Source organism: Mobula birostris, chromosome 11, assembly GCF_030028105.1.
Source record: "Mobula birostris isolate sMobBir1 chromosome 11, sMobBir1.hap1, whole genome shotgun sequence".
NCBI lineage: Eukaryota > Metazoa > Chordata > Chondrichthyes > Myliobatiformes > Myliobatidae > Mobula > Mobula birostris.
In genome coordinates, this window is record NC_092380.1 from 70,850,519 (window position 1) to 70,876,759 (window position 26,241).

General features: G+C 41.1%; 1 protein-coding gene across 1 annotated transcript in view; it reads right to left on the reverse strand.

Moving 5' to 3' along the window:
• Nucleotides 1–4,477: 4,477 nt before the first annotated feature.
• Nucleotides 4,478–26,241, reverse strand: part of nucb2a (nucleobindin 2a) — a 62,388-nt gene continuing 40,624 nt past the window's right edge. Inside the window, exons 9-13 of the mRNA XM_072272474.1 lie at nt 14,294–14,386; nt 13,004–13,093; nt 9,271–9,441; nt 8,830–8,914; nt 4,478–7,489 (exon numbers count right to left, since the gene is read on the reverse strand). Coding sequence (XP_072128575.1) covers nt 7,401–7,489; nt 8,830–8,914; nt 9,271–9,441; nt 13,004–13,093; nt 14,294–14,386 — 528 coding nt within the window. The 3' untranslated portion in view covers nt 4,478–7,400. The remainder of the gene's footprint in view (nt 7,490–8,829; nt 8,915–9,270; nt 9,442–13,003; nt 13,094–14,293; nt 14,387–26,241) is intronic.

Consider the following 26,241-nt stretch of genomic DNA (forward strand, 5'->3'; position numbering starts at 1 on the left):
AACTCCTCCCAGTCCAGTCATCTCCACCTTGCAACCAGGTTTCTGTGATAGCCACTAAATCATATGCCTTGGTACTGATCTGTGCCACAAGTTCACTAACCTTGTTTCTAATTCTACGGGCATTTAGATAAAGTGCCCTTATACTCATTGTTCCTTTAGAATCTAGTGACCTATGTGATCTTGGCTTTTTACCTTTATGCACTCTACCTTACTTTTTTCTTCACTAACTCTAGCTTTGGTCTCTGCATCACTTCCCTCTTCTTTTCTGTGTTGGTCCCCATCCCCCTGCCATATTAGTTTAAAACCTCCCCAACAGCACTAGCAAACAATCTCCCTAGGACATTGATTCCGGTCCTGCCCAGATGTAGACTGTCCAGACGGTACTGGTCCCACCTCTCCCAGAAGCCGTTCGAAAGCCCCAAGAATCTGAAACCCTCCCTCCTGCACCACGGCTCAAGCCACATAGTCATTCTAACTATCCTGCTATTCCAACTCTGACTAGCACGTGGCACCGGTAATAATACTGACATTATTACCTTTGAGGTCCTACTCTTTATCTCCTAGCTTTCTAAATTCCACTTGTAGGACCTCATCCTGCTTTCTTTCTATATTGTTAGTACCTACATGCACCACAACAGCTGGCTGCTCACCCTCCCCTTTCAGAATGCCCTGCAGCCTCTCCGAGACATCGCTGACCCTTGCACCTGGGAGACAACGCACCATACAGGAGTCCTGTTTGCAGCCACAAAAGCTCCTCTCTATTCCCCCTACCATGCAATCCCCTGCCACAACAGCTCCACCACTCTTTTTCTTGCCCTTATGCGCAGCAGACCCACCCACGGTGCCATGATCCTGGCTACTGCTGCCTTCGCCTGATGAGCCATCTCCCCCAACAGACTCCAAAGCGGTATATCTGTTTTGGAGGGAGATGACCACAGGAGACTCCTGTATTACCTTCCTGCTACTACTCTTCCTGTTGGTCACCCATTCCCTATATTTCCTTAGATCCTTAAACTGTGGTGTGACCTACTCACTAAATGTGCCATCCACAACATTCTCAGCATCTCGGATGCTCCAAAGTGAGTCCATGAGCAGCCCAGTGCTGCCCTGCGGTCTATCAGGAGCTGCAGCTGGACACACTTCCTGCACATGTAGTCTTCAGGAACACTGTCAGCATCCGAGTACCCACATGTCACAGGAGGAGCATGGCATGGGTCTGAGCTCACCTGCCATATCAGAGCAATGGATGCTAGTGGAAGAGCGCCACCCCATCTCTGGAAATGAGTAAGTGAACAGTCAACATTTTGGCCTAGACCATTCTTCAGGACTGAAATGAAAGGGGGAAGATACCAGAATAAAAAGGTTGGGGGGGGGGGGGGAGGAAGGAGGACTAGCTAGGTGATAGGTAAAGCCAGGTGGGAGGAAACTTATTTATTTAAGATACAGCATGGAGTATTCCCTTCCAGCCATCCACCCAGCAATCCCCTAATTTAGTGGGCAATTTATAACGACCAATTAACCTAGCAACCGGTATGTCTTTGGACTGTGGGCGAAAATCGGACCATCCGGAGAAAACCCAAGCAGTCACGGGGAGAACATACGAACTCCTTACAAGCGCCTGGTTACCTGTACTGTAAAGCGTTGTGCTAACCACTACACTACCGTGCCGCCCCAAAGGGCTGGAGATTCAGCAAGTACACTGCTCTTTCCGCATCCAAAAATTTGAGAGTACTCAAGACTTTGTAAATGTAACTAGACCACAAAAGCTCAGCAGGTGACTCATACGAGTCCCTAGCCTTTATAATGTTTTGTAGCTACAGTCATTGTACAAGCAATGGTAACCTCAACCTATTGTTAACAGAAACACATAAGATTGCATTGAATACTAGGAAACTACAAACAAACTTTCTCATGCCCATTCCCTAGTGTTTGCATCCCAAAGATTCTTTTGCCATTTGTCATCCCAAATACTTAAATTGTCCAAGTCCTGCAGAAGACCAGACTTTTTCATGATCAGAGAATGTAGCTCCAGGGGCAATTATACAGCACATGTCCCTTTGCGTTTTCTCCAGTGGGTAAAAGATCAGGCAGGCAAAGAGAGGCAAAAATCCCAAAATGAATGCTAGAGGCATATTAAAAGGGCGGCTAGGAAGAGAACAGGTGCCCTTAAAGATTAGCAAGGCCGTTGTGTGTGGAACCAAGGGAAATGAGTGAGAGTTTTAATGAACATTTCTCTTCAGTTTTCACAGTGGAGAAAATAATGGAAGCTAAGGAGATGAATGGTTTTGCTTTGGACCACATACAAATTAGTAGCGAGGAGGCACAGCAGACTTAATATGTATTAAAGTGGATAAATAGTCCTGAAGGCCTGACATGGAGAGCCAAAGAAGAAATTTTGGTGGTTTTTAGTTCATCTCTAGCAGTGGGTGAGGCTCCAGCAGACTGAAAAGTGGCAAATATGGGAATACGAATTGTTTAAGAAGGGTTAGCAAAAACAAACCAGAAAATTAAGAGGCCAGTAAGTCTGACATTGCTGGTGAACAAGTTGCCAAAAGGGATTTTGATTGTCTGGATCTACCAATATCTGGAGAGAGGGTCTGAATCAGGGCATTCAGCATAGATTGAGTGGGAAGTTGTGTCTGACAAATCTCTTTTGAGTTCTTCAAGGAAGTAGCCAAGTGAGTGTAGGATAGCAGATGTCTATAGAACCAAGCAAGGCCTTTGACAAGGTCTCTCATGGCAGGCTAGTTTGGAATATTGGATTGGATGGGATCCAGGGGAAGACAGAGGACTGGATTCGTAATTGGCTCAGTGGTAGGAAGCAGAGGGTGATGGTCAATGGCTGTTTCTCAGACTGGAGGCCTGCACCAAGTGGTGTGTCACATAGGGGTCAGTGCTGCAACAAACGATTTGGATGTGAATGTGGAAGGCGTGGTTAGTAAGTTTTCAGATGATACTAAAATCGGTGCTGTTGTCAATAGTGTAAAAGGCTATGAACAATAATGGGGGAATATTGATCAGATAGGTTTCTCCATTAAGGATAGGCAAATGGCTTTCAATCCAGATAAATGTGAGGTATTGCCTTTTGGGAAATCCAACAAGTGTGCAACTTATACAGTGAATGGTAGGGCCCAGGGGAATGTTATGCAACAGACAGATCTAGAGTGCAAGTGCATAGTTCACTGAACGTGGCATCACAGGTAGATAGTGGTGAAAGAAGCATTGGCATGCTAGCCTTCATCAGTGAGGGCAAACAGTATAAGAGCTGGGAAGTTATGTTACATTGGTGAGGCTTCAATTGGGAGTATTGTGTACCATTTCAAGAAAGATGTTATTAAACTAGAAAGAGTGCAGAAAAGGTTTACCAAGATATCTTCTGGACTTAGGAGTGTGAATAACAAGCCGAACATGTGTAGACTAGGATTTTACACACCAGAACACAGGACATCGAGAGGTGACTCAAGATCATGAGTGGCATAAACAGGATGAAAGCACATCATCTTTTTCACCATCGAGAGGGTGCCAAATACAACAGGGCATAGGATCAGAGGCCGGAGATTTAAAAGTGACATCAGCAGCAGCTTCGTCACTTGAACAGTGCTGCAGATTTGGAATGAGCTGCCAGAAATAGTGGTAGAGGCAGATGCATTAGCAGCATTTAAAAGTCATCTTGATAAGTATGTGGATAGGAGAGGTTTTGAACATAGAACATAGAAATTTACAGCACATTACAGGCCCTTTGGCCCAATGTTTTGCCGATCATGTAACCCACTCAAGAAACTACCAAGAATTTCCCTACTGCATAGCCCTCTGTTTTTCTAAGTTCCACGTATCTATCTAAGAGTCTCTTAAAAGACCTTATTGTATCCCCCTCTACCACCTTCACTGGCACTGCATTCCACACACCCACCACTCTGTGTGGAAAATCTTACCTCTGACATCACCTTTGTACCTACTTCCAAGCACCTTAAAGCTATTCCCCCTCGTATTAAGATATTTTAACCCTGGGAAAAAGCCGCTGGCTATCCACACGATCAATGCTTCTCATCATCTTATACACTTCTATCAGGTCACCTCTCATCCTCTGTCGCTCCAAGGAGGAAAGGCCAAGTTCACTCAACTTTAGAAGGCTATGGCCCAATCACGGACATATGGGACTAGCTGAAAACCGACATGGAGGATTTGGGCCAAAAGACCAATTTCCATGCTATGTGACTGACTTTTGGAAGTATTTCAATTCTGATGCTTGATCTTGTGTATTGGAGTCTACTATGATTGGAGATGATGATGTTTAGGTAACTGTTTCTTACCACAAGTTCTTAGTTAATCAACATCATCAACTGGATGTGGTTAGGCTCCAGAACTTGGCTCCATTGCTCTGGAATGGCTTCACTTTGCCTTAAAATGCTAGTTTTTGCATTAGTGCGCAACATACAAGGTTAACTCTTAATTCACATCAACAAAATGGAAGCATAACAGAAGTTAAATACTTTGCTTTATGTTTAAATGCATCTCTTTTATAAACCAACTTGCAGAAATTCAGAAAACCAAAATTTTTTCTCAAAGAAAATTCCACTGCAAGGAAACCAGTACAATATTCAACTAAAAATAAAACCGTGGCATATTTTAAAATATATTTACAGAACTATCCAGGGCAAAGACAATGAACTTAATTAAATTTCAATGGAATATTCATACCTATGGCCGTAGTAGAGTTTTCCTTGGCAGAACAGGGTAAAGAAGCAAACAATGAAACAAGTCAACAGAAATGCAATACAATGAATTAATTTCTACCCCAGGTCACAGTTGCTTCCTTTTAATTTAAATGAATTTTTATTTCAATAAGGTTAATAGTGTCATACTGGGATGCTTATCTCAGGCCTAGCTTTAACATTCTACTTTTAAGCATTCCAGATTAGGTACAACATCAATACAATGAAAACCTTATGCAATATGCTGCAGATATATGTTTTCACAGTAAGACATTCAAGAGGACCTCTGGATCTATTTCTAAGGCATTGTGCATTTTTACCATCAGTGAGTGTGGCAAGAAGCAATGCCAACTAGTGTTTATGGTAAGGATAGCTTTGTGGTGTCAACACTACTAAAACAATACAATAGACAGATGCTAAACTCTGAATTCAATTGCCTTTTTGTAAAATTTATATATCCCTCTATTATCCACAGGACTTGTAAATTCTTGCCCACAATGTTCCCAGCTTTAAGGTGTTTCAGTAATTACTTCTAACCATGCAAAATGGTTTGATAACAAATAGTAATTTTAAAATATAAAAAATATTTTGCCCTGGTTACTGTATAGCAATGCTGCTGAGGAAAATGAGCTTCCAAGGGTTCTGCTAATATCTAACAAATATGCCAAGAGTAGATTCATTCTCATTTCTCCTAGCAGTAGAGTACCTGGACTCCATCTGATATCACCTCTGATTAGCACAGCTACATCAGCATGTTGAAAGAGGAATTTGTGCAAATCCATGCTCTCCAGATTAAGGTAAAGTGCACTTGTAGTTCAATGCACCACATTACTATACAACTTCAAAAAGATTAATTCAACCATTATTTTACAATACAAATGGCGTCAGCTTCTTGAATTAGAGAAGGCTGAAAATGTTAAAATATTTTTTAAATCAATCTGTAATGCTTAATAGCTTCATCATTATCCATTCAAAAGTATACATACAATAAAATGCAAGAAACACGTGGTGCTTAATGTTTGTATACTTGCATATTCACACGACAAGTAGTTCTACGTTAGAATTATCGTCGTCTTTACAAACAGCACAGGCCTTGCTGCACACAGATTAACCAATGTTACCATACATACAGTGACCATTCTATGTGTTCTGAAGTACAACAAAGCAGAATCAGAGAATGATTGGATGATTCTTAATTCAAAATTCCTGAAAATTTTTTTGATAATAGAGAGATAGAGAGATAGAGAGATAGAGAGATAGAGAGATAGAGAGATAGAGAGATAGAGAGATAGAGAGATAGAGAGATAGAGAGATAGAGAGATAGAGAGAGAGAGATAGAGAGATAGAGAGATAGAGAGATAGATAGTAATGTGGCTTTAAAAAGAACCATACATAGAATTTGGAGAAAACAGTTAAGTTATCTGGAATGATAATTTAAAAATCAATAACGGTGTCCTTTAATATGTATGAACTGCTAGAATTTAAAATTGGTTCAAATTCACACATATAGGCAACACAAATTTAAAACATCTGTATTCAACACTGAGCAGTTAGTATAATTTCTTTGTGACTAATGACCTATCTTTTTAAGATACTAATATTTTATAAATTAATATGTGGTGGCAGGCACAATCTGCAACTGCTATTCGGTAATTCATATAAATCTAACAGAACGTTTCGACTATCAAGTGATTTGGATATCATTCATATTCAGTCTGAGAAATCCCATGGAAAGAAAATGGTCTCAGAATACGCTTTTACAGATCTCTTTACAATGGCAGAGTAGTGATGGCATCGATGGACCTTATTAAAAAACAATGCTGAAATATTCCATTTTTGAACATTATTTTGAGCATTATTTCTTATAATTCTCTGAAGCCTATCAACAGAACAAGTGACAAGATCTTTAAAACCGAGTAGAAAATACATGTATTTAAATATTCCTGCTATATTTTTGGTCTGTCATCCCCCAACAAAACATTAATGATCCATGTGCAAGGATTCTGCAGTAATGCAGTAATCATTGTCAACCTTGCTAGCAGCAAGTTTGTTAAGTAATGCATTAGCTTTGGCCTCTATAGCTACAATAATGAAGATTCTCAAGAGGGGAATTCTAGCTGGAAAAATGCAACTGCCGCTGCACAGTAGAGTGGGTAGGATAGGGCTAGTAATGTGGCTGCTCTCCATAATCGCTAACCCAATTTCTAACATGCAAGATGAACATCTATACTACTGCGAATCTCAAAAAAAGGAGCTCCAAATTTCCCATTTATATACTATAATGAAATGCAATACACAAACTTTAATCCTATCCCACAGAACCATCCTGTTCTCCCAACGAAAGAAACAACTAGACATGTAACAAAATTAAAAATTCCCCACAGCTGCTCAAATAGATTTAATTTGCAAGTTCATGTCAGATCACTGGTTGGGGCGGGGGGGGGGGGGGGTGCAGTTTAACGTGAAATTCAGTTCAATACTGCTCAAACACCAGAGGTAAACCACCTTTCTCTGAGAAATATCTGCACAAGAGTTTTCAGTAGTCACCTTGAACAAAATGCTTACAAAACAGTGGTCTTCACATAGCATAAAACTAACACGATTAATCAGTGGCAGAAAATATTGGATTGGATTTGTGATCATTTGGACCCAAGAATGCCTATAATAACACAAATACTGTACGCAAGGCTATTGATGAGGCTGATCCTGTCCAACTGCAGCTGGCTGGTTTAGGTCTTGTGATGGCTGATGACCTGGAGGGGCAGCTTGCTCCATACCTGTAAGAAAAAAACATTCAGCACAACTAACATGAGACAAGAAACTAACACTTCAGGAAAATGCTATGCTTACATTATAGGTCCTAAAATCTATCTTGGCTATGAAATCAACAAACAAGCAAGCAAAAAAATGTATAATATTAAATGTATAATACCAGCTCTTAGCTTCATCACTCCCCCTTCTGTCTTCTCCTCTCATTTCAGATTACCCCCTCCCCCTCTCAAATCTCTTGCTATCTCTTCTTTCAGTTAGTCCTGACGAAGGGTCTCGGCCCGAAACATCCACTGTACTTCTTCATATAGGTGCCACCTGGCCCGCTGCGTTCCACCAGTATTTTGTGTGTGTTGCGTGAATTTCCAGCATCTGCAGATTTCCTCATGTTTACTAAATTGATATTCTTATTTTACATTCTGCCATATTAACTTCTTCACAAATAATTAAATCTTGGAAATTTTCCAGTGCTTCCTGTTTTTAAATTCACATTGGTCTAACTCAAGTGGTGACCCCATAATCTTGATCACCCCAGCAGAAAAAGCAGTATCCCTGTATTCAAGTTATTGTCACTTCAAAAGCAAATTCAAATTGGTCACAGGAAAACATTCCAAACTCAAATGAATGTAAGCCAAGTTGATACAATTTGTCCACATAATTCCAAAAGCCTTGATATATTTCAAATAAATCTGCATTATTCCCTGGCAAAGCAATATCTCCTCACTAAGCTGCTGGTCCCAAGACAGGATGCAGTACTCCAGATGAACCCGGACCAGATTCATGTAAATGAAGCAAAAAAAAAATCACTTCCCTCTTGAATTCCAATCTCATAGAGTAATGGGATTGGAGTAATGATCAGTGTTCCCTTTGCCTTTTTAATTTTTTGTACTTTAGCACCAACTATTAATAATTTGGGCATCTGAATAGCAAATTACTTTTCTCTTCCACAATACTTAGTCTCATCATTGTGATGCTGTTTCTGAACACAACTGATCTACTAAAGTATACTTAATGTTGTTTTCCTTCTAAGTTTCAGTCTATGTATACAAGCTAATCTTATGCATTTATATTTATTGTGTTCTTTGCATTCTCTAGGCTTATTGTGTCTTTTATGCCGCATCTAATCCAGAGTAACAATCATTTCACTCCCCTTTACACCTGTGCACTAAAGAATTACAACAAACAATCTTGAATCTAAAATAATTTGGTGTTAGTAATAAGATTAAAGGAAAATCATGCATAGCTTAATAAACTCAAATAGCTACAAGAATGATTTTGAAAATGAATTGAGCTGTGTCATTATGCAAAGTATTAATCAATGAACGGTCTGAATCAGCAAACCACCAACCAGGATGAAACTGAAGTTCCCCATTTGGTCCTTCTGGAGGAGCAGCATGCTGTGCTTGTTTCTTTTGTTCCAGTTGCTGTACAGCCTTTTGAATTTAATAGTAAAAAGGGAAACAAAAATTAGAAGACTGAAAGCACGATTCCTTTGTACATTGAGTTAACAGGGTGTTGGATAACGTTTTAACATACTCTCCCCTAGTAATTAATTTGAATCGACTGTTCTGGCTTTTCAAAATGAAATCTGTACAAACTTGGCATGGAAATATTTACCACTTTAATACTTAGACAATGTGCTTTAATACGAGTTTAGTAGTGTTGTCCCTGCTCTCTCTTTGGGTTTGAAGGAACATTTAATTCTATAATATACACTAGTTAGCAGTTTCTTGTGCTGCAGTTAAGCGTAGAAAGAGAATCTCTAACTCAAAAAACATGGGGTTTGTACCTGTTGTAATTCTAACTTCTCAGCCTGGAGCTGATCTTGTTGAAGCTGTAACTCCTCCCGCTGCTTTAGTAGATCATCTGATTTCATCTTCAGTTCATTCTCCTGCTTCGTCAGTCGCCTCTCAAACTCTTGCAGCTCATCTTCTGAATAAATCTCCTGTTCATCTAGAGTCTACAGGACAAGACACAATAAAAGCACCAGAAGGCACAATGGTGAAAGTACAAACACGAGGAAATTTGCAGATGCTGGAATTTCAAGCAACACACAAAAATTGCTGGTGAACGCAATAGGCCAGGCAGCATCTCTAGGAAGAGGTACAGTCGACGTTTCGGGCTGAGACCCTTCCTCAGGACTAACTGAAAGAAGAGATAGTAAGAGATTTGAAAGCGGGAGGGGGAGGGGGGAGATCCAAAATGATAGGAGAAGACAGGAGGGGGAGGGATGGAGCCAAGAGCTGGACAGGTGATTGGCAAAAGGGATATGAGAGGATCATGGGATGGGAAGCCTAGCGAGAAAGAAAGGGGGAGGGGGGAAGCCCAGAGGATGGGCAAGGAGTATAGTGAGAGGGAAAAAAACAGGAAGGAAGGAAGGGAGGGAGGGAGGGAGGGAGGAAGGGAGGGAGGAAGGGAGGGAGGAAGGGAGGGAGGAAGGGAGGGAGGGAGGAAGGGAGGGAGGAAGGGAGGGAGGAAGGGAGGGAGGAAGGGAGGGAGGAAGGGAGGGAGGGAGGGAGGGAGGGAGGGAGGGAGGGAGGGAGGAAGGGAGGGAGGAAGGGAGGAAGGGAGGAAGGGAGGAAGGGAGGGAGGGAGGGAGGGAGGGAGGGAGAGAGGGAGAGAGGGAGGTTAGTTAGTTAGTTAGTTAGTTAGTTAGTTAGTTAGTTAGTTAGTTAGGTAATGAAGGTGGTCATCAAGAATTACACCAGTATCTCAAGCAGCTGAGGCCAAGGAATAGCAAATGGACTTTACTTCAGGTGAATGCAAGGTGTTACATTTTTGGGAAGTCAAACCAGGGTAGGATTTTCACAATGAATGGTAGGGTTCTGAGGTGTGTTGTAGAACAGAAGGACCTGAGGATAAAAGTACATGATTTCCTAAGAAGTGGCATCACGGGTAGACAGAATGGAGAAGGCAGTATGCTGGCCTTCATCAGTCAAAGCATTGTTTAAGAAGTTGGGAAGTTATTTTGCAGTTGTTCAAGATGTTGATGAAGTAGCACTTGGAATATTGCTTTCAGCTTTCATTACTCTATTTACAGGAAATGTGCCATTCAGCTTAAAAGAATAAAGAAAGGATTGATGAGGATGAGACCAGGAACTGAGGGACTAAGCTGCAGAGAGAAGTTGAGCATGCTCGGACTTCATTAATTAGTGGGCAGGAGAATGAGAGTTAATCTCATAGATGTGTACAAGATCATGAGGGGTATATATAGAATGAATGCACACACTTCACCTCCCCCCCCGCCCCAAGTTGAGAAATTAAGAACTCAAGGCATGTTTAAGGTGATGGGGAAAGATATAATGGAACTTGGGGGTCAACTTTTTCCACTTAGATGGTGGTCTATACATAGAAGCAGCTATCAGAGGAAGTGGTTGAAGCCGCTTCATTGACACATTTAAAAGGGCAGGTACTTTGATAGGAAAAGATTTAGGGGAATATGGGCCAATCACCAGCTTAGATGGTTACGCCAAAAGGCCTGTTTCTGTGCTGTTTGACAATGATTGAGTCAATTTAGCAAGCATCCTTAACCTGTCAGTATTTCATACTGATGGGCGAGGAAGAGCTAAGAATTACGAATTATGCCCCAAGTTCAAAACTGCAGTACTGTGCAAAAATCAAGGGCACATGTAGAAAAAAAATTTTGCAAAGTGAAGATGCTTTCAAAAATAATGAAAAGTTTCTGAATGTCAAAAAAAATACTATAAAGAACAGTAAAAACACTAAACCAAATCAATCTTTGGTGTGATCACCTTTTGCCTTTAAAGCTACATCAATTCTCTTAAGTACACTGCTGTGCAGTTTTCCAAGAAAATCAACTGGAAGGTTGTTCCAAGTATCTTGGAGAACTTGCCACAGTTCTTCGGCAGACTTCAATTGTCTCGCTTGCTTCAGGTAATCCTAAACCACCGAGATGATGTTGAGATCAGGGCTCTGTTGTGGAACTCCTTGTTCTTCTTTTCATTGAAGATAGTTCTTTAGTACCTTGGCTGTGTGGTTGGCTCATTGTTCTGCTGCAGAAGAAGCTAGGACTGATCTGATGGTATTGCATGATGAATGAGAATCTGTTTGTACTTATCAGCATTGAGGATTCCATTACTTTTGACCAGATCACCAACTCCATTTGCAGAAATGCAGTCCCAAATCTGCACAGAACCTCCACTGTGCTTCACTGTTGGATGAAGACACTCGTCCATGTAGTTCTCTCCAGCTATTCTACGGACAAATTGCCTCCTGTTTCAGATTTCAGATTTTGACTCGTCAGTCCAGAGCACTGCTGTCATTGTTCAGCACCACAACTCTTGTGTTTATGTGCATAAGTGAGTCCCCGGCTTTGTTTCCACTTTGGAGGAATGGCTTTTAGGCAGCAACTCTTCCATGAAGACTTCTGACAAAATTTCTCTGGACTGTAGAGGGGTGTACTTGGGTTCCAGTGGTTTCTGAGAGTTGAGAGCTGATAGCAGTGCAGGACTTCTTCCAATTTAGAAGGGGTGTCAGTTTGATATACACCTCTCCTCTACTGCACTCAGCTTCTATGGCCGACCACTGCATTTCTGGTCCTCAACATTGCACATTTCTTCATGCTTCCTCAGAAGATCTTGAACAGCACATTTTAAAACTCCAGTCTGCCATGAAATTTCTGCTTGGGAAAGGCCTTGCTGATGCCAGATGAACACCTTGTGTCTTGTTGCTGTGCTCACTCTTGCCATGGTTGAAGAATAGATGATTTGAAGGTTAAACTGTCACGTCTGCCACACCCTCACCTTTTAGTTTGGTTGTTCTTCGCCCAGTTTGATTCCTTCTGCACCCATTTCTGTTTCAGTTCATCAGTTTAGTTCATTCAACTTGTTATATCATTGACCATTAGCATCCCATTAGTTTTCTTTGATTAAACATGGACTGGCACTATACCCAGAAAGTAATCAAGTTTTTATTTAAGAAGTGGTCTATTAATTAAGATATTACTTTCTTTAATGAAATACAAAAATTTCCCTAACATTTTGTTTGAATACAAGTGTTTGGAGATCTAAAATTTATTCTTTATACCGACACAGTAATGCAGAGACAAAAACTAAACATCCAAAACAAAATTTAAATTTAAAAAATCCAGAGTGCTTAAGAGCTTTGCACAGTACTGTAATTGCTGGTATATTAGAAATAACAAGGTAATATGGATTAATAGGTGGCAATAAAAACAAGTCCCTATTCTGACTTGCTCTATCTCCAGAGTTTAAAAAGTCAGGTAATTAAACCATACACCTCCACAATGTCCTTCCAATAATACCTTCACCAGCAAAAAGCACAAAGCTTAAATATAATTTTACAGAAAAAGTGTCAACTACTGAAATACATAATTGATTCAGCAATGAAAAATATACTGTAATAATCTCATGCTGCGTACCTCGCCACAACTGGGATGTATTTCATGAATTGTAGTCACAAATACTGTATATCCCTAACAGCACTGAGTTGTAGACTTTGCACAGAAGATCCTTTGCCGTTTATCTCACAGTGCCACTCACCTCCCAAGGGTCTGCTTCTGCAAATTCCTTCTTTTCAGAAGCCCTTAAAAACTCATCAGCTGAAATCAATCGGTCCTTGTTTGCATCAATCTGAAAAAATAAAGCTGTCTTTTGAGCAACGCGATTAAAGATTTTTAAAAATCAACTTTTATATGCCACATGTTCAGTGAAATATGTTGTTTGTGTCATTGTGCAGCCCCCAGGTGTTGCTATGCCAACACTAGGCAATTGCATGGTATCCCAACACTTAAAGAAAATATAGAAAGAATATGTTTAAAATAGATAGCCATTTTCCTATAGACAAGGACAAGCAAGCCAAACATAAAGCTGATGAATTTTAAAAAGTTGAAGACACATTAATAAAAATGAGGCAAAGTCTCTGAAAACAGGACTAATGAAGCTGACAACTCTATAACAAATGTTGGTGTAGAGACCCCAAAGATAAGAGTAAGAGAACAAAAGCATGCATGGGAGGAGACAAAATGGAGTTGTCCAAATTATGACCTTGGAGTATTTGGAAGACCAGGAGCTTGTATCCTCCGCTGAGCGCAGAATAAATCAGCCCAGGTTGGAATGCGTTCAAACAATCTCAAACCACATAAATAAGCGATGAACAACTGGTGTTATTATTTATGATGGACACATGCAGCAAAACTGGTAAAAGTAATGGCAAATGCTAGCATGGATAAAGATCTACTGCAAGTATCAGTAGGAGTCAGGTTGAGGTAGAGGTAGATACAGGAGCCTGAAGCAGAATCCTTGATGATAGATAGAACTGTACATTACAGTTTATAACTCAAATTAGGGTCAAAGAGTTGTTGATAAAGCTAATCAGAAGAACCCAAGTTCACTCTTCCTTGTGCCTATTTGAAGGCATTTTAAGTACATCATTAGCACACAGTTAGTCACACTATCAAGAAAGTGGTAGACGGACAAATTAGAATTGCCATTCTGTCTGAGGAAAGTTTAAGCTGATATTCCTTATACAGAGAATAACGACCTAAACTCAGGTGAGATATAGCATGGAGCTAAATAAATACCAATACAAAATAGTACTGGAAAAAGTTTTAATAATAAAGCTTTCTTCAATGCAAGCTTACATTTAAAATAATCATATTTTAAATTAATCAAAAAACTCCAAAACCATTTGAACAAGATCATACTCCATTTATTAATTTCATGATATTGAAAATAAATCACGTTTAGTTTCACCATTAGCATCAGATATGTCCCTTCTTTAAAGTAAGTTCAAAGAGACTATACAACACTATTTGTGTACTTATCCTGTACCTCTGTCATAACATGTTCTCTCATTCTTAGTCGTTCTTCTTCCATTTCCACCATATCATCTTCTGCATTGTTAGGATCATAAATCTTCTCCAGCTGCATTTTTTTTAAAAAAAACAAAAAAGAAGCATTTTAATTGTGGCCTTTATTTCTCAGCAGAACCAACATTCCAGCACCTTCAAGAAAAATCATAGCTTTTTTTTGTTGTAGAGTGCTCGGGCATTGAAGTTTTTTTTTAATCCTCCAGTGCCAAGTTTTTTGAATTTTATGCTTAGAAATGCAATGGAGTATGTAAAATTAGGGAAACAAAGAAACACAGCAAAAGATAGGAAGGCAAGTTGGAAAAGTTCACAAATGATACCAGACAGCAAATTGCTCCAGATGACATTTGGACTTCAAAAAGGGAGAGCACTCAATGCACACATAACTATTGAACAAACTCAGAATTATGGATTTCCTATTTTCTAATGTTGCAATAAATCTCCTGCTATCTGCAAGTAATCTCTGGTTCTGAGTAATGGCAGCAGGATGGCCAAGTGGCCAACAGATGATTTCTTTTTAAAAGAAACTTTCATGGACTCCAAATCAGGAAGAAAAAAAATTAAACTAAAAATACCCTTTAAAATCAGAGAAATTCTGCATACATCTACAGAAAAGAATCTGGACAAATACTGAGGGGCAAAAATATGGCAATATACCAAAATTATACCTTGCACCAGCTTTTAATTCAGAATACTGAGAGTGAGTGGTTGGCCAGAGGGGTCTGGTCATGTGACCAGACTGGAAAGAAACAGCTGAGGTTTAACAATCATGGTTTTTTTAAATTCATTAATCACAAATCAATTTTAAAAAGCTACTCATATTAATGCACTTTAGTGTGTAATTGTATTCATACATTTAGCTGAGTCAGTTTTGATTCTACCTGGACACCGTGTCATCTGTCACACAGATAATACTGGTGCTCTGCTGATTTTTTCCAATTGTATAACATAGGGTTAGTCAAAACAATGTGGTGAGGTGTGAGGATGGAGAAAAACAGATGGCATAAAGCATAGAGAAAAGGGGAAAGAAATAGATAATTCCTGCCATTGACTGTAGTTGAGCTCTGACCAGTGACCAATCCGAACAACAGAAGTTTGAGAGGAGGTGATTTCAATCAGGTCCACTGATCGGGTCCTCAGCATTCTTACGTGGGAGGGTGAACAGCCAGAGGTCGTGGTCCAAGTAGGTACCAATGACATGGGTAGAATGGGTGAGGAGGTTCTGCATGGGGAGTTTGGTGCTAAGTTAAAGGGAAAGAACCTCCAGGGTTGTAATCTCAGGATTGCTACCTGTGCCACGTGCTAGCGTGGCTAGAACTAGGAAGATTATACAGTTTAACACATGGCTAAGCAGTTGGTATAGGAGAGAGAGCATAGGATTTTTGGATCATTGGGCTCTCTTCTAGGGAAGAAGGGACAGTTGCCAGCTTAACTGGAGGGGCACTAATATCATAGCAGAAAGGGTTTGTTTATGCTGCCCAGTAGGGTTTAAACTAGAGTTGCAGGGGGATGGGAACCAGTGTGCCAGAACAGTTGGTGGAGAGGTTGTGGAGGCAGATGTTAGTAAGGTCTCAGACAAAGTCAGTAATCAAAAGGTTAAACATGGTGCGACTACTGTCTTGAGCTGCTTATATTTCAATGCAAGAGGTACAGTAGGAAAGGCAGGTGAGCTCAGGGCATGGATCAACATCTGGAATCATGACGATGTAGCCATTAGTGAGACTTGGTTGTGGGAGGGGCAGGACTGGCAGCTCAATATTCCAAGGTTCTGTTGTTTTAGACGTGACAGAGCGGGAGGGATTAGGGGAGGAGGGGTGCCATTACTAGTCAGGGAAAATGTCACGGCAGCACTCCAACAGGACAGACTGGAGAGCTCATCTAGTGAGGCATCATGGGTGGAAGTGAGAAACAAGAAAGGTTTGACTACAGTGGGAGTACACTACAGTTCACCAACAGTCCTAGGGATTTAGAGGAACAAATTAGTAAAGAGATCACAACCTGTTCCAAGAAACACAAAGTTGTTATAGCACGCGATTTTGACTTTCCACATATTGACTGGGAATCCCATACAGTAAAAGGACTAAATGGGATGGAGTTTATCAAATGTGTTCGGGGAAATTTCCTTCATCAGTATACAGAAGTTCCAATGAGAGCATGTAATACTGCATTTGCTATTAGGAAATGAGACAGGGCAGATGACAGAAGTTTGTGTAGGGGAACACTTTGCATCTAGTGGTCACAATGCCACTAGCTTCAAAGTAAATATGCAAAAAGATAGCTCTGGTCCGCAGGTTGATTATGTAAATTGGAGAAAGGCCAATTTTGATGGTATCAGAAATGATCTGGCAAGTGTGGATTGGGACACACTTCTCCGGCAAAGATGTACTTGGAAAGTGGGAAGTCTTCAAAAATGAAATGTTGCGAGTACGAAGCTTGTACGTGTCTGTCAGAATATAAAAGGTAAAGATAACAAGTGTAGGGAACATTGTTTTCAAGAGAAATTGAAGCCCAGGTTAAGAGAAAAAAAAAGGAGGTGCATAGCAGGGAAAGGCAAGTAGGAACGAACGAGTTGTATATGGAGTACAAGAAATGCAAGAGAACACTTAAAAAGAAAATCGGGAGACCTAAAGGGCATGAGGTTGCCCTAACAGACAAGGAGAAGCTGAATAGCAAGGGATTCTACAGATATGTCAAGAGCAAAAGGATTACAAGGGACAAAATTGGTTCTCTGGAAGACCAGAACAGTAATCGATATGTAGAGCTAAAAACAGTTGAGGGAAATCTGAAATGTATGCTTTGCATCTGTATTTACTCGGAGACGGATACAGAGTCTACAGAAGTGAGGCAAAAAAGCAACAACTTCATTGACCTTGTACAGATTACAGAGAAGGTGGTAGTTGCTACCCTGGCAAATCAGGGTGGCTAAATCCCCAGGGCCTGATAAGGTGTTCCCTTGTACCCTACAGCAGGCAAGTGCAGAAATTGCTGGGGCCCTAGCAGAGATATTTAAAACATCCTCAGCAACAGCAGAGGTACCAGAGGATTGGAGGATAGCCAATGTTGTTCCGCTGTTTAAATACAGCTCTAAACAGAAACCAGGAAATTATTTGTGATAAAGTTATTGGAAGGTAATCTAAGGGGCCGGATATACAAGTATTTGGATAGACATGAACTGATTAAGGATAGTAGGCATCACTTCGTGCATGGTAGGTCATGTCTAACCAATCTAGTAGAGTTTTTCGAAGATTGTTACTAGGAAAATGGATGATGGCAAGGCGATGGATGCTGTCTACATGGACTTTAGTAAGGCATTTGACAAGGTCCCACATGGGAGTCTGCTCAAGAAGGTTCAGTCGCTTGGTATTCAGGACGAGACAGTAGACTGGATTAGACATTATCTATTTGTGGGAGAAACCAGAGAATGGTCGTAGAGGATTGCCTCTCTATCTGGAGGCCTGTGACTAGTAGTGTGCCGCAGGGATCACTGCTGGGTCCTTTGTGGTTTATCATCTATATCAACGACCTGGATGATGATGTAGTTAACTAGATCAGCAAGTTTGTGGATGACAGCAAGACTGGGTATGTAGTGGGCAGTGAAAGCGGCTTTCATGGCTTGCAGAGTGATCTGTATTAGTGGGAAAAATGGGCTGAAAAATGGCATAGCAACATAGAAATCTACAGCACATTATAGGCCCTTCAGCCTACGAGCCGCCCACCTGGAGCCTACTCTAGAAGTTGCCTAGGATTTCCTTACCACATAGCCCTCTACTTTTCTAAACTGATGTACCTAAGAGTCTCTTTAAAGTCCCTACTGTATCCGTCTCTACTACCTTCGCAGGCAGTGCATTCCACGCACCCACCGCTCTCTGTGTGAGGAGGGGGCACCCGGATTTGACCAGACCTCTTGATAAGCTGACAAGTGCAAAGTTTTGCACTCTGTAGGATCAACCAGGGCAAGTCTTACACATGAACAATAGGGCACTGAGGACAGTGGTAGAACAAAGGGAACTGGGAATACAGGTCCATAATTCATTGAAAGTGGCATCACAGACCGGATTGGGTCATAAAGGAAAGGCAAGGCAAATTTATATGAACACAAGGCTGTTCAAAGTGCTGTACATAAAACAAGATAGAGAACTCAAACAAATTTCAAACAATATAAAGAGAATAAAAATCACATAAAAATAAAGTAGAAAAAGTTACAGTGTAGGAGATTCTAATAAAAAGCTACAGCAAAAAGAAAAGTTTTAAGCCTTGATTTAAAAGATCTTAAAGTTGGGGCAGACTTCAGATCATCCAGAAGGTTGTTCTAGATATGTGGGGCATGGTAACTAAAAGCTGCTTCACCATGTTTAGTTTTGACCCGGAGGATGGTAACTAGACCCACTACAGAAGAAAAGATAGCTTTTGACACACTGCCTTCATAATTCAATGTATTGAGTACAGAAGATCAGACGTTATGTTGAAGTTTGATAATACATTGATGAGACTAATGTATGCAGTTTTGGTCACTTACCTACAGGAAAAATGTAAAAAAGATTAAGAGTACAGAGGAAATTTACAAGGATGATGCCGGGTCCATAGGATCTGAGTTATAAGGACAGATTGACTAGATTAGGACTGTATTCTTAGAGTGTAGTAGATTGAGAGGAGATTTGATAGAAGTATACATAGGGTAAATGCAAACAGGCTTTTTCCACTGCAGCTGTGTGGGACTACAACCAGAGGTCAAAAGTGAAAGGTGAAAAGTTTAAGGGTAACATGAGGGGAAACTTCACTCAGTGGGTCATGAGAGTGTGGAATGAGCTGCCAGCACAAGTGGTACATACGAGTTTGATTTCAACGTTGCAGGGAAGTTTGGATAACTACTCAGATAGTGCAGATATGGAGGGCCACAGTCCCAGTGCAGGTCAATGGGAATAGACAGTTTAAATGGTTTTGGCATTGACTAAATGGGCCAAAGGGCCTGTTTCTTTGCTGTACTTCCTTATGACCCTGATGACTTGAGAACTTTTTATCATGTGGTTAAAATTAAAGCAACCTGGGCTTTATTCACATCGATAAAGAGATGAGAAATACAAGATACAAGAGTTCATACAAAAAATACAGTCAGTGGGTGAACCAATAATGAAAAGCAGGGTTTTCTCAGCAGAGAAAAATATATTTCTTGCAGCACATGCAACTCAATTTTCTGGATTTTCACTCTGCTGTGGACCACCTGAACAGTAGCCTGACGCATCTTCAATCACAGCATTCAACACAATTATCCCAGTGAAACTCACCATCAAGCTTCAGGATCCGCGTACTTGACTTCCTTATCCACAGACCTCAATCAGTGAGAACTGGTAACTTGAAGACATGGCAATAACTATACTTCATCAGGAGTCTGAGGAGATATGGCATGTCACCAAAAACTCGACAGATATACATTGGGGAGTGCTCAGGCTGTTGCATCACATCCTGCACACTGGAGCCTCCATCCCAGGCTGCATCACCAACTGGTATGGGGGGGGGGGGAAGAGAGGGGCTACTGCACAGGATCAAAGTAAGCTGCAGAGTTGTAGAATTAGTCAGCTCCACCACGTACCAGCCTCCATAGTATCCAAGGCATCTTAAAGGAGCAGTGCCTCAAAACATGGCATTCATCATTAAGGACCCCCACCACCCAGGAGATGCGCTCTTCTCATTGTTACCATCAGGAAGGAGGATCAGAACCCTGAAGGCACACACTCAGCCATTCAGGAACAGCTTCTTCCCCTCTGCCATCTGATTTCTAAATGGACATTGAACCCATGAACACAACCTCACTACTTTTAAGTTTCTATTTTTGCACAGTGATATTAAACTCGATTCTGATCAAGAGGCTGCAGATGGTTGTAGACTTAGCCGCCTCCATCACAGGCATAACCCTCTACGCCAGAGGATTATCTTCTGAAGTTGCTGCCTCGAGCATCCCTCTTTAGGATCCATGTCTCTATTTTCCCTCTGTCTGTATTGTACTTTGTGTTTATTCTGCGTTAGTCATTTGTAGAAGCATAATCACGTATTCATGCTTTGCCCTGTTAGTTTAGTTGAGAGGGAGTGAGCCGGGGTGATTTTTTTTTTGCTGATCGCTAATTACACTTATTCCACCCATTTCATTATTTTGCTAATTTTTGTTCTGTGAATGTCTAATATCATTCTAAGATCATTGCTGCTGGTTTCGTAATGAAGGATCGACTTGGAACTCAAGTTACTTGGAATGCGTCCTTCAGTGTCGACTCCCTTGCTTAGTCTCTCAGTGGTTTTGGTTTGTTTTCAAGTAACCGCTAAATTTTGTCAACAAAAAAAGTAGTTGTACCAAACGAACACCAATTTACAGCAAAGGATTGCCTCGGACACGTTGGTGAAACAAGAGTAGCTTGCGGTAGGATTATAAGCGACCTTTAGTTGATTCATGCTGGTGTATTTGTGGTTTGAACAGTTCTGAATGGTCAGTGCTGCCCACGCATCATGGTCCATTGCTCGATTGCATAGTGCTTGCCTGAGGAATCATCACTTTGTTTTATTGAAGTGTTAAATATTGTCCCAGTTGCTGACTTTTGAAGGGAACGCTGTCGGTTTGGTCTAGTTCAAGTGCTGTGGCTGTGCGGTTTGTTTGTTACCTAGGTTTACTTAACAGAATATTGCTGGTGCATTTTGCAAACGTGCTGTGGGTGAACAGAGTTAATTGTGAGTTGCTCAATCAGGAGAAAGGAACACGAGTGAATAGGTGTCTCCCCTTCCATTGCATGAGGTTCCTCAAATTCCAAGGCATATTTTGTCAGATGACCCACAAGATGATGTGAAATTGAACGACAGCATGTCAAATGTCAGTGCTTGAAACTCTGCTACAGGAAGAATATTTTTGGACTCTAATACCTCCTCTGCACACAGTAAAGCAGAGGTCGATTTAGCTGCATTAATCACACATCAATGATTATAGAAGGACAAACATACACTGCAAGAGCATGAGGAGCAGCTATGGAGAAAGGAAGGAATGACTATGCAGAAGGAAAGAGCATCTACAGAAAATGAAGGAGCAGCTTAAGTTGCAGGAAGAAAATGTGGCGTATATGGCTAAAGTTCATGTGCTAAAGACTTTAAGGGTGGCGAGTGCTGAAAGTGCTCCAGCAGGACATTCCTGTGGTGTGAGTTCCTATACTGAAAAGCACAGAGAAAAACAAAAAACAATCAATGTCCTTATTCATTCATTTGTTCCTCCATTGTTTAGGATACATGAACAAGACCCCCCCTCCCCAAGGGGTAGTTCAGGGTGTTTACTCTCCGCTTACGCTAATGAGGCACTCTGAACCAATGTCATATCCAACGGCTCAAAGAGTTCATGGGAACATTCATTCACAGCATGGAAACACTCATTTCAGACGACACACGTCAAAATGGTATCATTGATATTAAGCAGAAGCAAAGTGAAATAACAAACTTATTGACATAACACATTTCATCCTTGCCTAAAAGCAAGATTCAAATCTTCTATGGTGATCCATTGCAGTATCACACACTCATGAAGGCTTTTGAAAATAGTGTTGAAGGAAAGACTCAAACACGAGGAATTCTGCAGATGCTAGAGATTCAAGCAACACACATCAAAGTTGCCAGGCAGCATCTCTAGGAGAGGTACAGTCGACATTTCAGGCCGGGACCCTTCCTGACGAAAAGGTCGACTGTACTTTTTCCTAGAGATGCCGCCTGGCCTGCTGCGTTCACCAGCAACTTTGATGTGTGTTGCTTGAAGGAAAGACTGATAGTCATAGCGACTGCCGATTTCCTTGGATGTAACACTAGAGGTCGCCCTAGAGAACCTGTCAGCAGTTGCTACAGAACACTAAAAACGGCTTTACTACAGGAACATTTTGGTAATAAAAAGAAAATTGCATCTGCCTACATGCAAAAGGCTCTTTCTCGGGTTATCTATCAAATCTGAAGAGATGAAAGCTCTTCAAGATTACAGTATTTTTTATTAGAGGTGGTTGCAATGCCATAAAAGAAGTGCTGCTTGCGTGTGAGCTGAACATGCTTGCCAATATGCCAAATGTTGTAAAAGTTACCCTATATGCTGAGGGATAAATGGAAATGGATAAACTGCAAGAAAGGTGCAACTGTAAGACTACTTTCACTGATGTGGTTTTTATTGAAAGACAAGTAAATATTGCCATAGACTCAGTATTTGAGAATATACAGGGTGCTCCATCACCAGCAATTAGCAAAGGTATGAACAAAATTAAGTTATAACTTCGTTCTAAGGCTGACGGAAGCAGCTTTGCCACTACCGTAGCCACTGTGAGAAGTTAAGTTAAAATTGAACACCGAACTAACAGAAGGAAAATGGTTTCGTCAAGTACATGTTCACCTGATTTGGACAAACACCAGTTTGCCTACTGGGCAAACCGCTCCACAGAGGATGCAATCACAACAGCCCTCCATAGTGCTCTGGCTCACTTAGATGAACCGAACACTTATGTGAGGATGGTATTTGTGGACTTCAGTTCTGCATTTAACACAGTCATTCCACATAAACTGGTAAGCAAACTGAACACTCTTGGCCTTGGTTCCTCCCTGTGCCCATGGGCCATGAACTTTCTCACAGACAGATTACAGCAAGTCAGAATTGGTATGCACACCTCCAACACCCTCATCTTAAAACTAGGCACCCCGCAGGGCTGTGTGCTGAGCCCTATGCTCTACACACTCTTCACACAACTGCACCCCCATCTACACCTCCAACTCCATAATTAAATTTGCGGACAATACCACAGTGATTGGCCTGATCTCGAACGAGGATGAAACATCCTACAGGCTTGAGGTGGATCATCTGATGGAGTGGTGCAAGGACAACGACCTGGTCCTTAACACTTCTGAAACAAAAGAGATGATCATTGACTTCAGGAGATCAAAGGACAGAGTGCACACCCCCCTCCATATACATGGAGAGGTAGTGGAAAGTGTGGAAAACCTAAAGTTCCTTGGAATTTTGTTGTCAAAACAACTGACATGACCACCAACACCTCGCAGCTTGTAAAAAAGGCACAACAAAGACTCTCCTTCCTCAGAAAGCTGAAACAGGCCAAACTCCCACAAAAGCTGTTGCTTAACTTCGACAGAAGCACAATTGAAACCATCCTGACCAACAGCGCCACCGTGCGGTATGCCAGCTGCACAGCCGCTGAGCGACAAGACCTGCATCGTGTGGTGAAGGCAGCCCAGCGAATTGTCAGGATGGAGCTCCCGGGACTGGACACCATCTATTCCAGCAGACTCAGGAGGAAAGCAATCAGCATAACCAGAGACACCACACACCCCGGCCACTCCCTGTTTGACCCACTGCCGTCCAGCAAAAGGTTCAGGACACTAAAAGCCAGAACAAATAGACGAAGGAACAGCTTCTATCCCAGAGCTGGGGCCTCCATCACACCACTCCCACAGAACAATGACTGACACTGTGAGCACACACATGCACACCCAAGGACTCAAATACTTGCACTAACGGCACTTTGTGAATTACTGTGATATTCTGGTGCTGCTGCAACTTATTTTCTGCTACTTATCTATTTAATACTGTTTTTCTATTACTGCCTTGTTTTTATCTACCGCTTTATTTAATTGCCTGAGAGGAAGCCAAACAGAGTTTCATTGTACCTATGTATAATGACAATAGAGATCATTCAATTCTGCAAAGGTGAACACTCACTGGATTTGTGCCCTCGGCTGGAGAAAAACCCCCATAGTGAGAAACTTGCCTTCCTAAAGGAAAATGGTCTCTGCTGTGGCTGTTGTGTACAGGGCACATCAGCAAGGATTGCAGGAAGCATCTTTCATGCAAAGTATGCAGTGGCAAGCATCCCAGCACCCTTCATATTCACTCTAATGAAAAGGTGCAGAATCAAAACAAGCCGTGAAAGAATCAGACACAGCAGACAAACGTCCTGGCATCCAGTGGCCTAACAGGGGCTGGCCATCATAACTGTAAACATCCCATAATTCCAGTACTAATCAAGTCTGAGAAAGGTAACAAGACAGTGGTTACTTAAGCTTTCCAAGATCAAGGAAGTACAGTAATGTTCTGCACAGTGGGCCTCATGAACAAGCTCAACCTCACGGGAAAAAAGAGCACGCATTCTCATGCGCATGATGGGTCAAGAGAAAGGTTGTGAGTAGCTATATTGTTTCAGGATTGGAAGTGGCTGACTTAGATGTTGAAAACTATTTTGAACTACCCAATATCTATACACAGGGAAGTATGCCTGTCTACAGAGGGAACACTCAATGACAGTAGGGATCTCCAGGAATGGTCTCACCCAAGACATGTCCATTTGCCACAGACTGATTTGGAAATTGAGCTGCTGATAGGGGCAAATGTGTCTAAAGCATTGGAGCTATTGCAAAAGATTTGCAGTGTCAATATGGACCTTATGGGGTGGACTGTAAATGGACTACTGGAAGGAGTACAACAATGAGGTACGGTGTCATATTTACCTGTCTAGTTACATGAGCTATTTACATTGAGGTGACATCTTCCTTAGACACAGATTCCTTTGTAATGCACTTCAACGTTTTACACAAGACATGGACAGGTCTGTACAGCGCTCTGAATATGCGACAAACTTTGTTGGAACTGAGCACAAGTTGAGAGAAGCTATTGAGAAGTGGAACTATTCACAGATCAGTGATGTCCTTCTTCAGAAAGGAGTTAAGTGGATTTTAACCCCTGGTTGGTTCACAATATGAAGGAATACGGGAGAGATTAATTAAGTCAGTAATAAAGGTTCTCAATTCCACCAAAGGTACAGAATCTTGATGAAGAAAGTTTCCACACAGTCTTTTGCGAAGTAGAGCCTATTATCTGTGGTTGTCCAATTACTAAAGCATCCACCAATCCCAATAATTTGGAAGCACTATCATCAAACTATCTGTTGCTTCTGAAGACCTCACTATCCTTACCGCCAAGAGTTCCAAAAGAAAGCCTTTTTTGTTCATCTTAGATGGAAGCAGGTCTAATACACATCAAACCTGCTTTGGAAATGGTGGATCAGGAAGTACTTACTGCAGTTACAGGAACATCAGAAATGGTCACATATAAAACACAATTCCCTTCCAGGAGGCATTGTGCTTATAGTTGATAACACAGCGCCTCAAAACTCATAGATCGTGGGAATAGTCATCCAAGTCTTTGCAGACAGAAGAGGATTTCTGCAGCAGGTACTCATTAAAACCAAGACCAGCTGTCTGGACAGGCCTATAACCAAGATCTGTCTTCTACAGGAGGCAGAGGTTCGAGGTGCTACAGCTCTAGATTTTGACTTGACAGAGTGGTGGCAAAGATCACTCTGTACTGGGCTAAATGCAGGTAACCTCTGGCCTAGATGACTGTTACACAACTTGGCTGGAAGAAGAGGAAAGAGACATTACATAATTATCCCTGAAGATTTCTTGTCTCCTATTTGGTAGTATTGTATGTAGTTGTAATTATTATAGTTTAATAATTAGGGGCCATGATGTAGGAGCTATGTATCTATTTTCTGTCTGTATTGTATTATGTATTACATGTTTACTATGGGTTACGGTAATTTGTCACACAAATTGGGGTGTTGTAGAAGCAAATGAGTATAGTCACATAATCATGCTTTGTCCTGGTTAGGCTGTTTAGTTTAGTTGAGAGGGAGTGGGCCAGAATTTTTTTTGAATGCTAATTACTCTTATTCCATCTATTTTGTTATTTCACTAACTTTAGCTATGCTTGTTTCTAATTTTGCTATAATATTGTTATTTTTTGCTGGTTTTGTAATAAAGGACTGAATGTAGTACTTTTTTTTGACTTGGAACTCAGTTATTTGGAAGCACAGTACAGAGTCCCTCACTCAGTGTTTTCAAGTA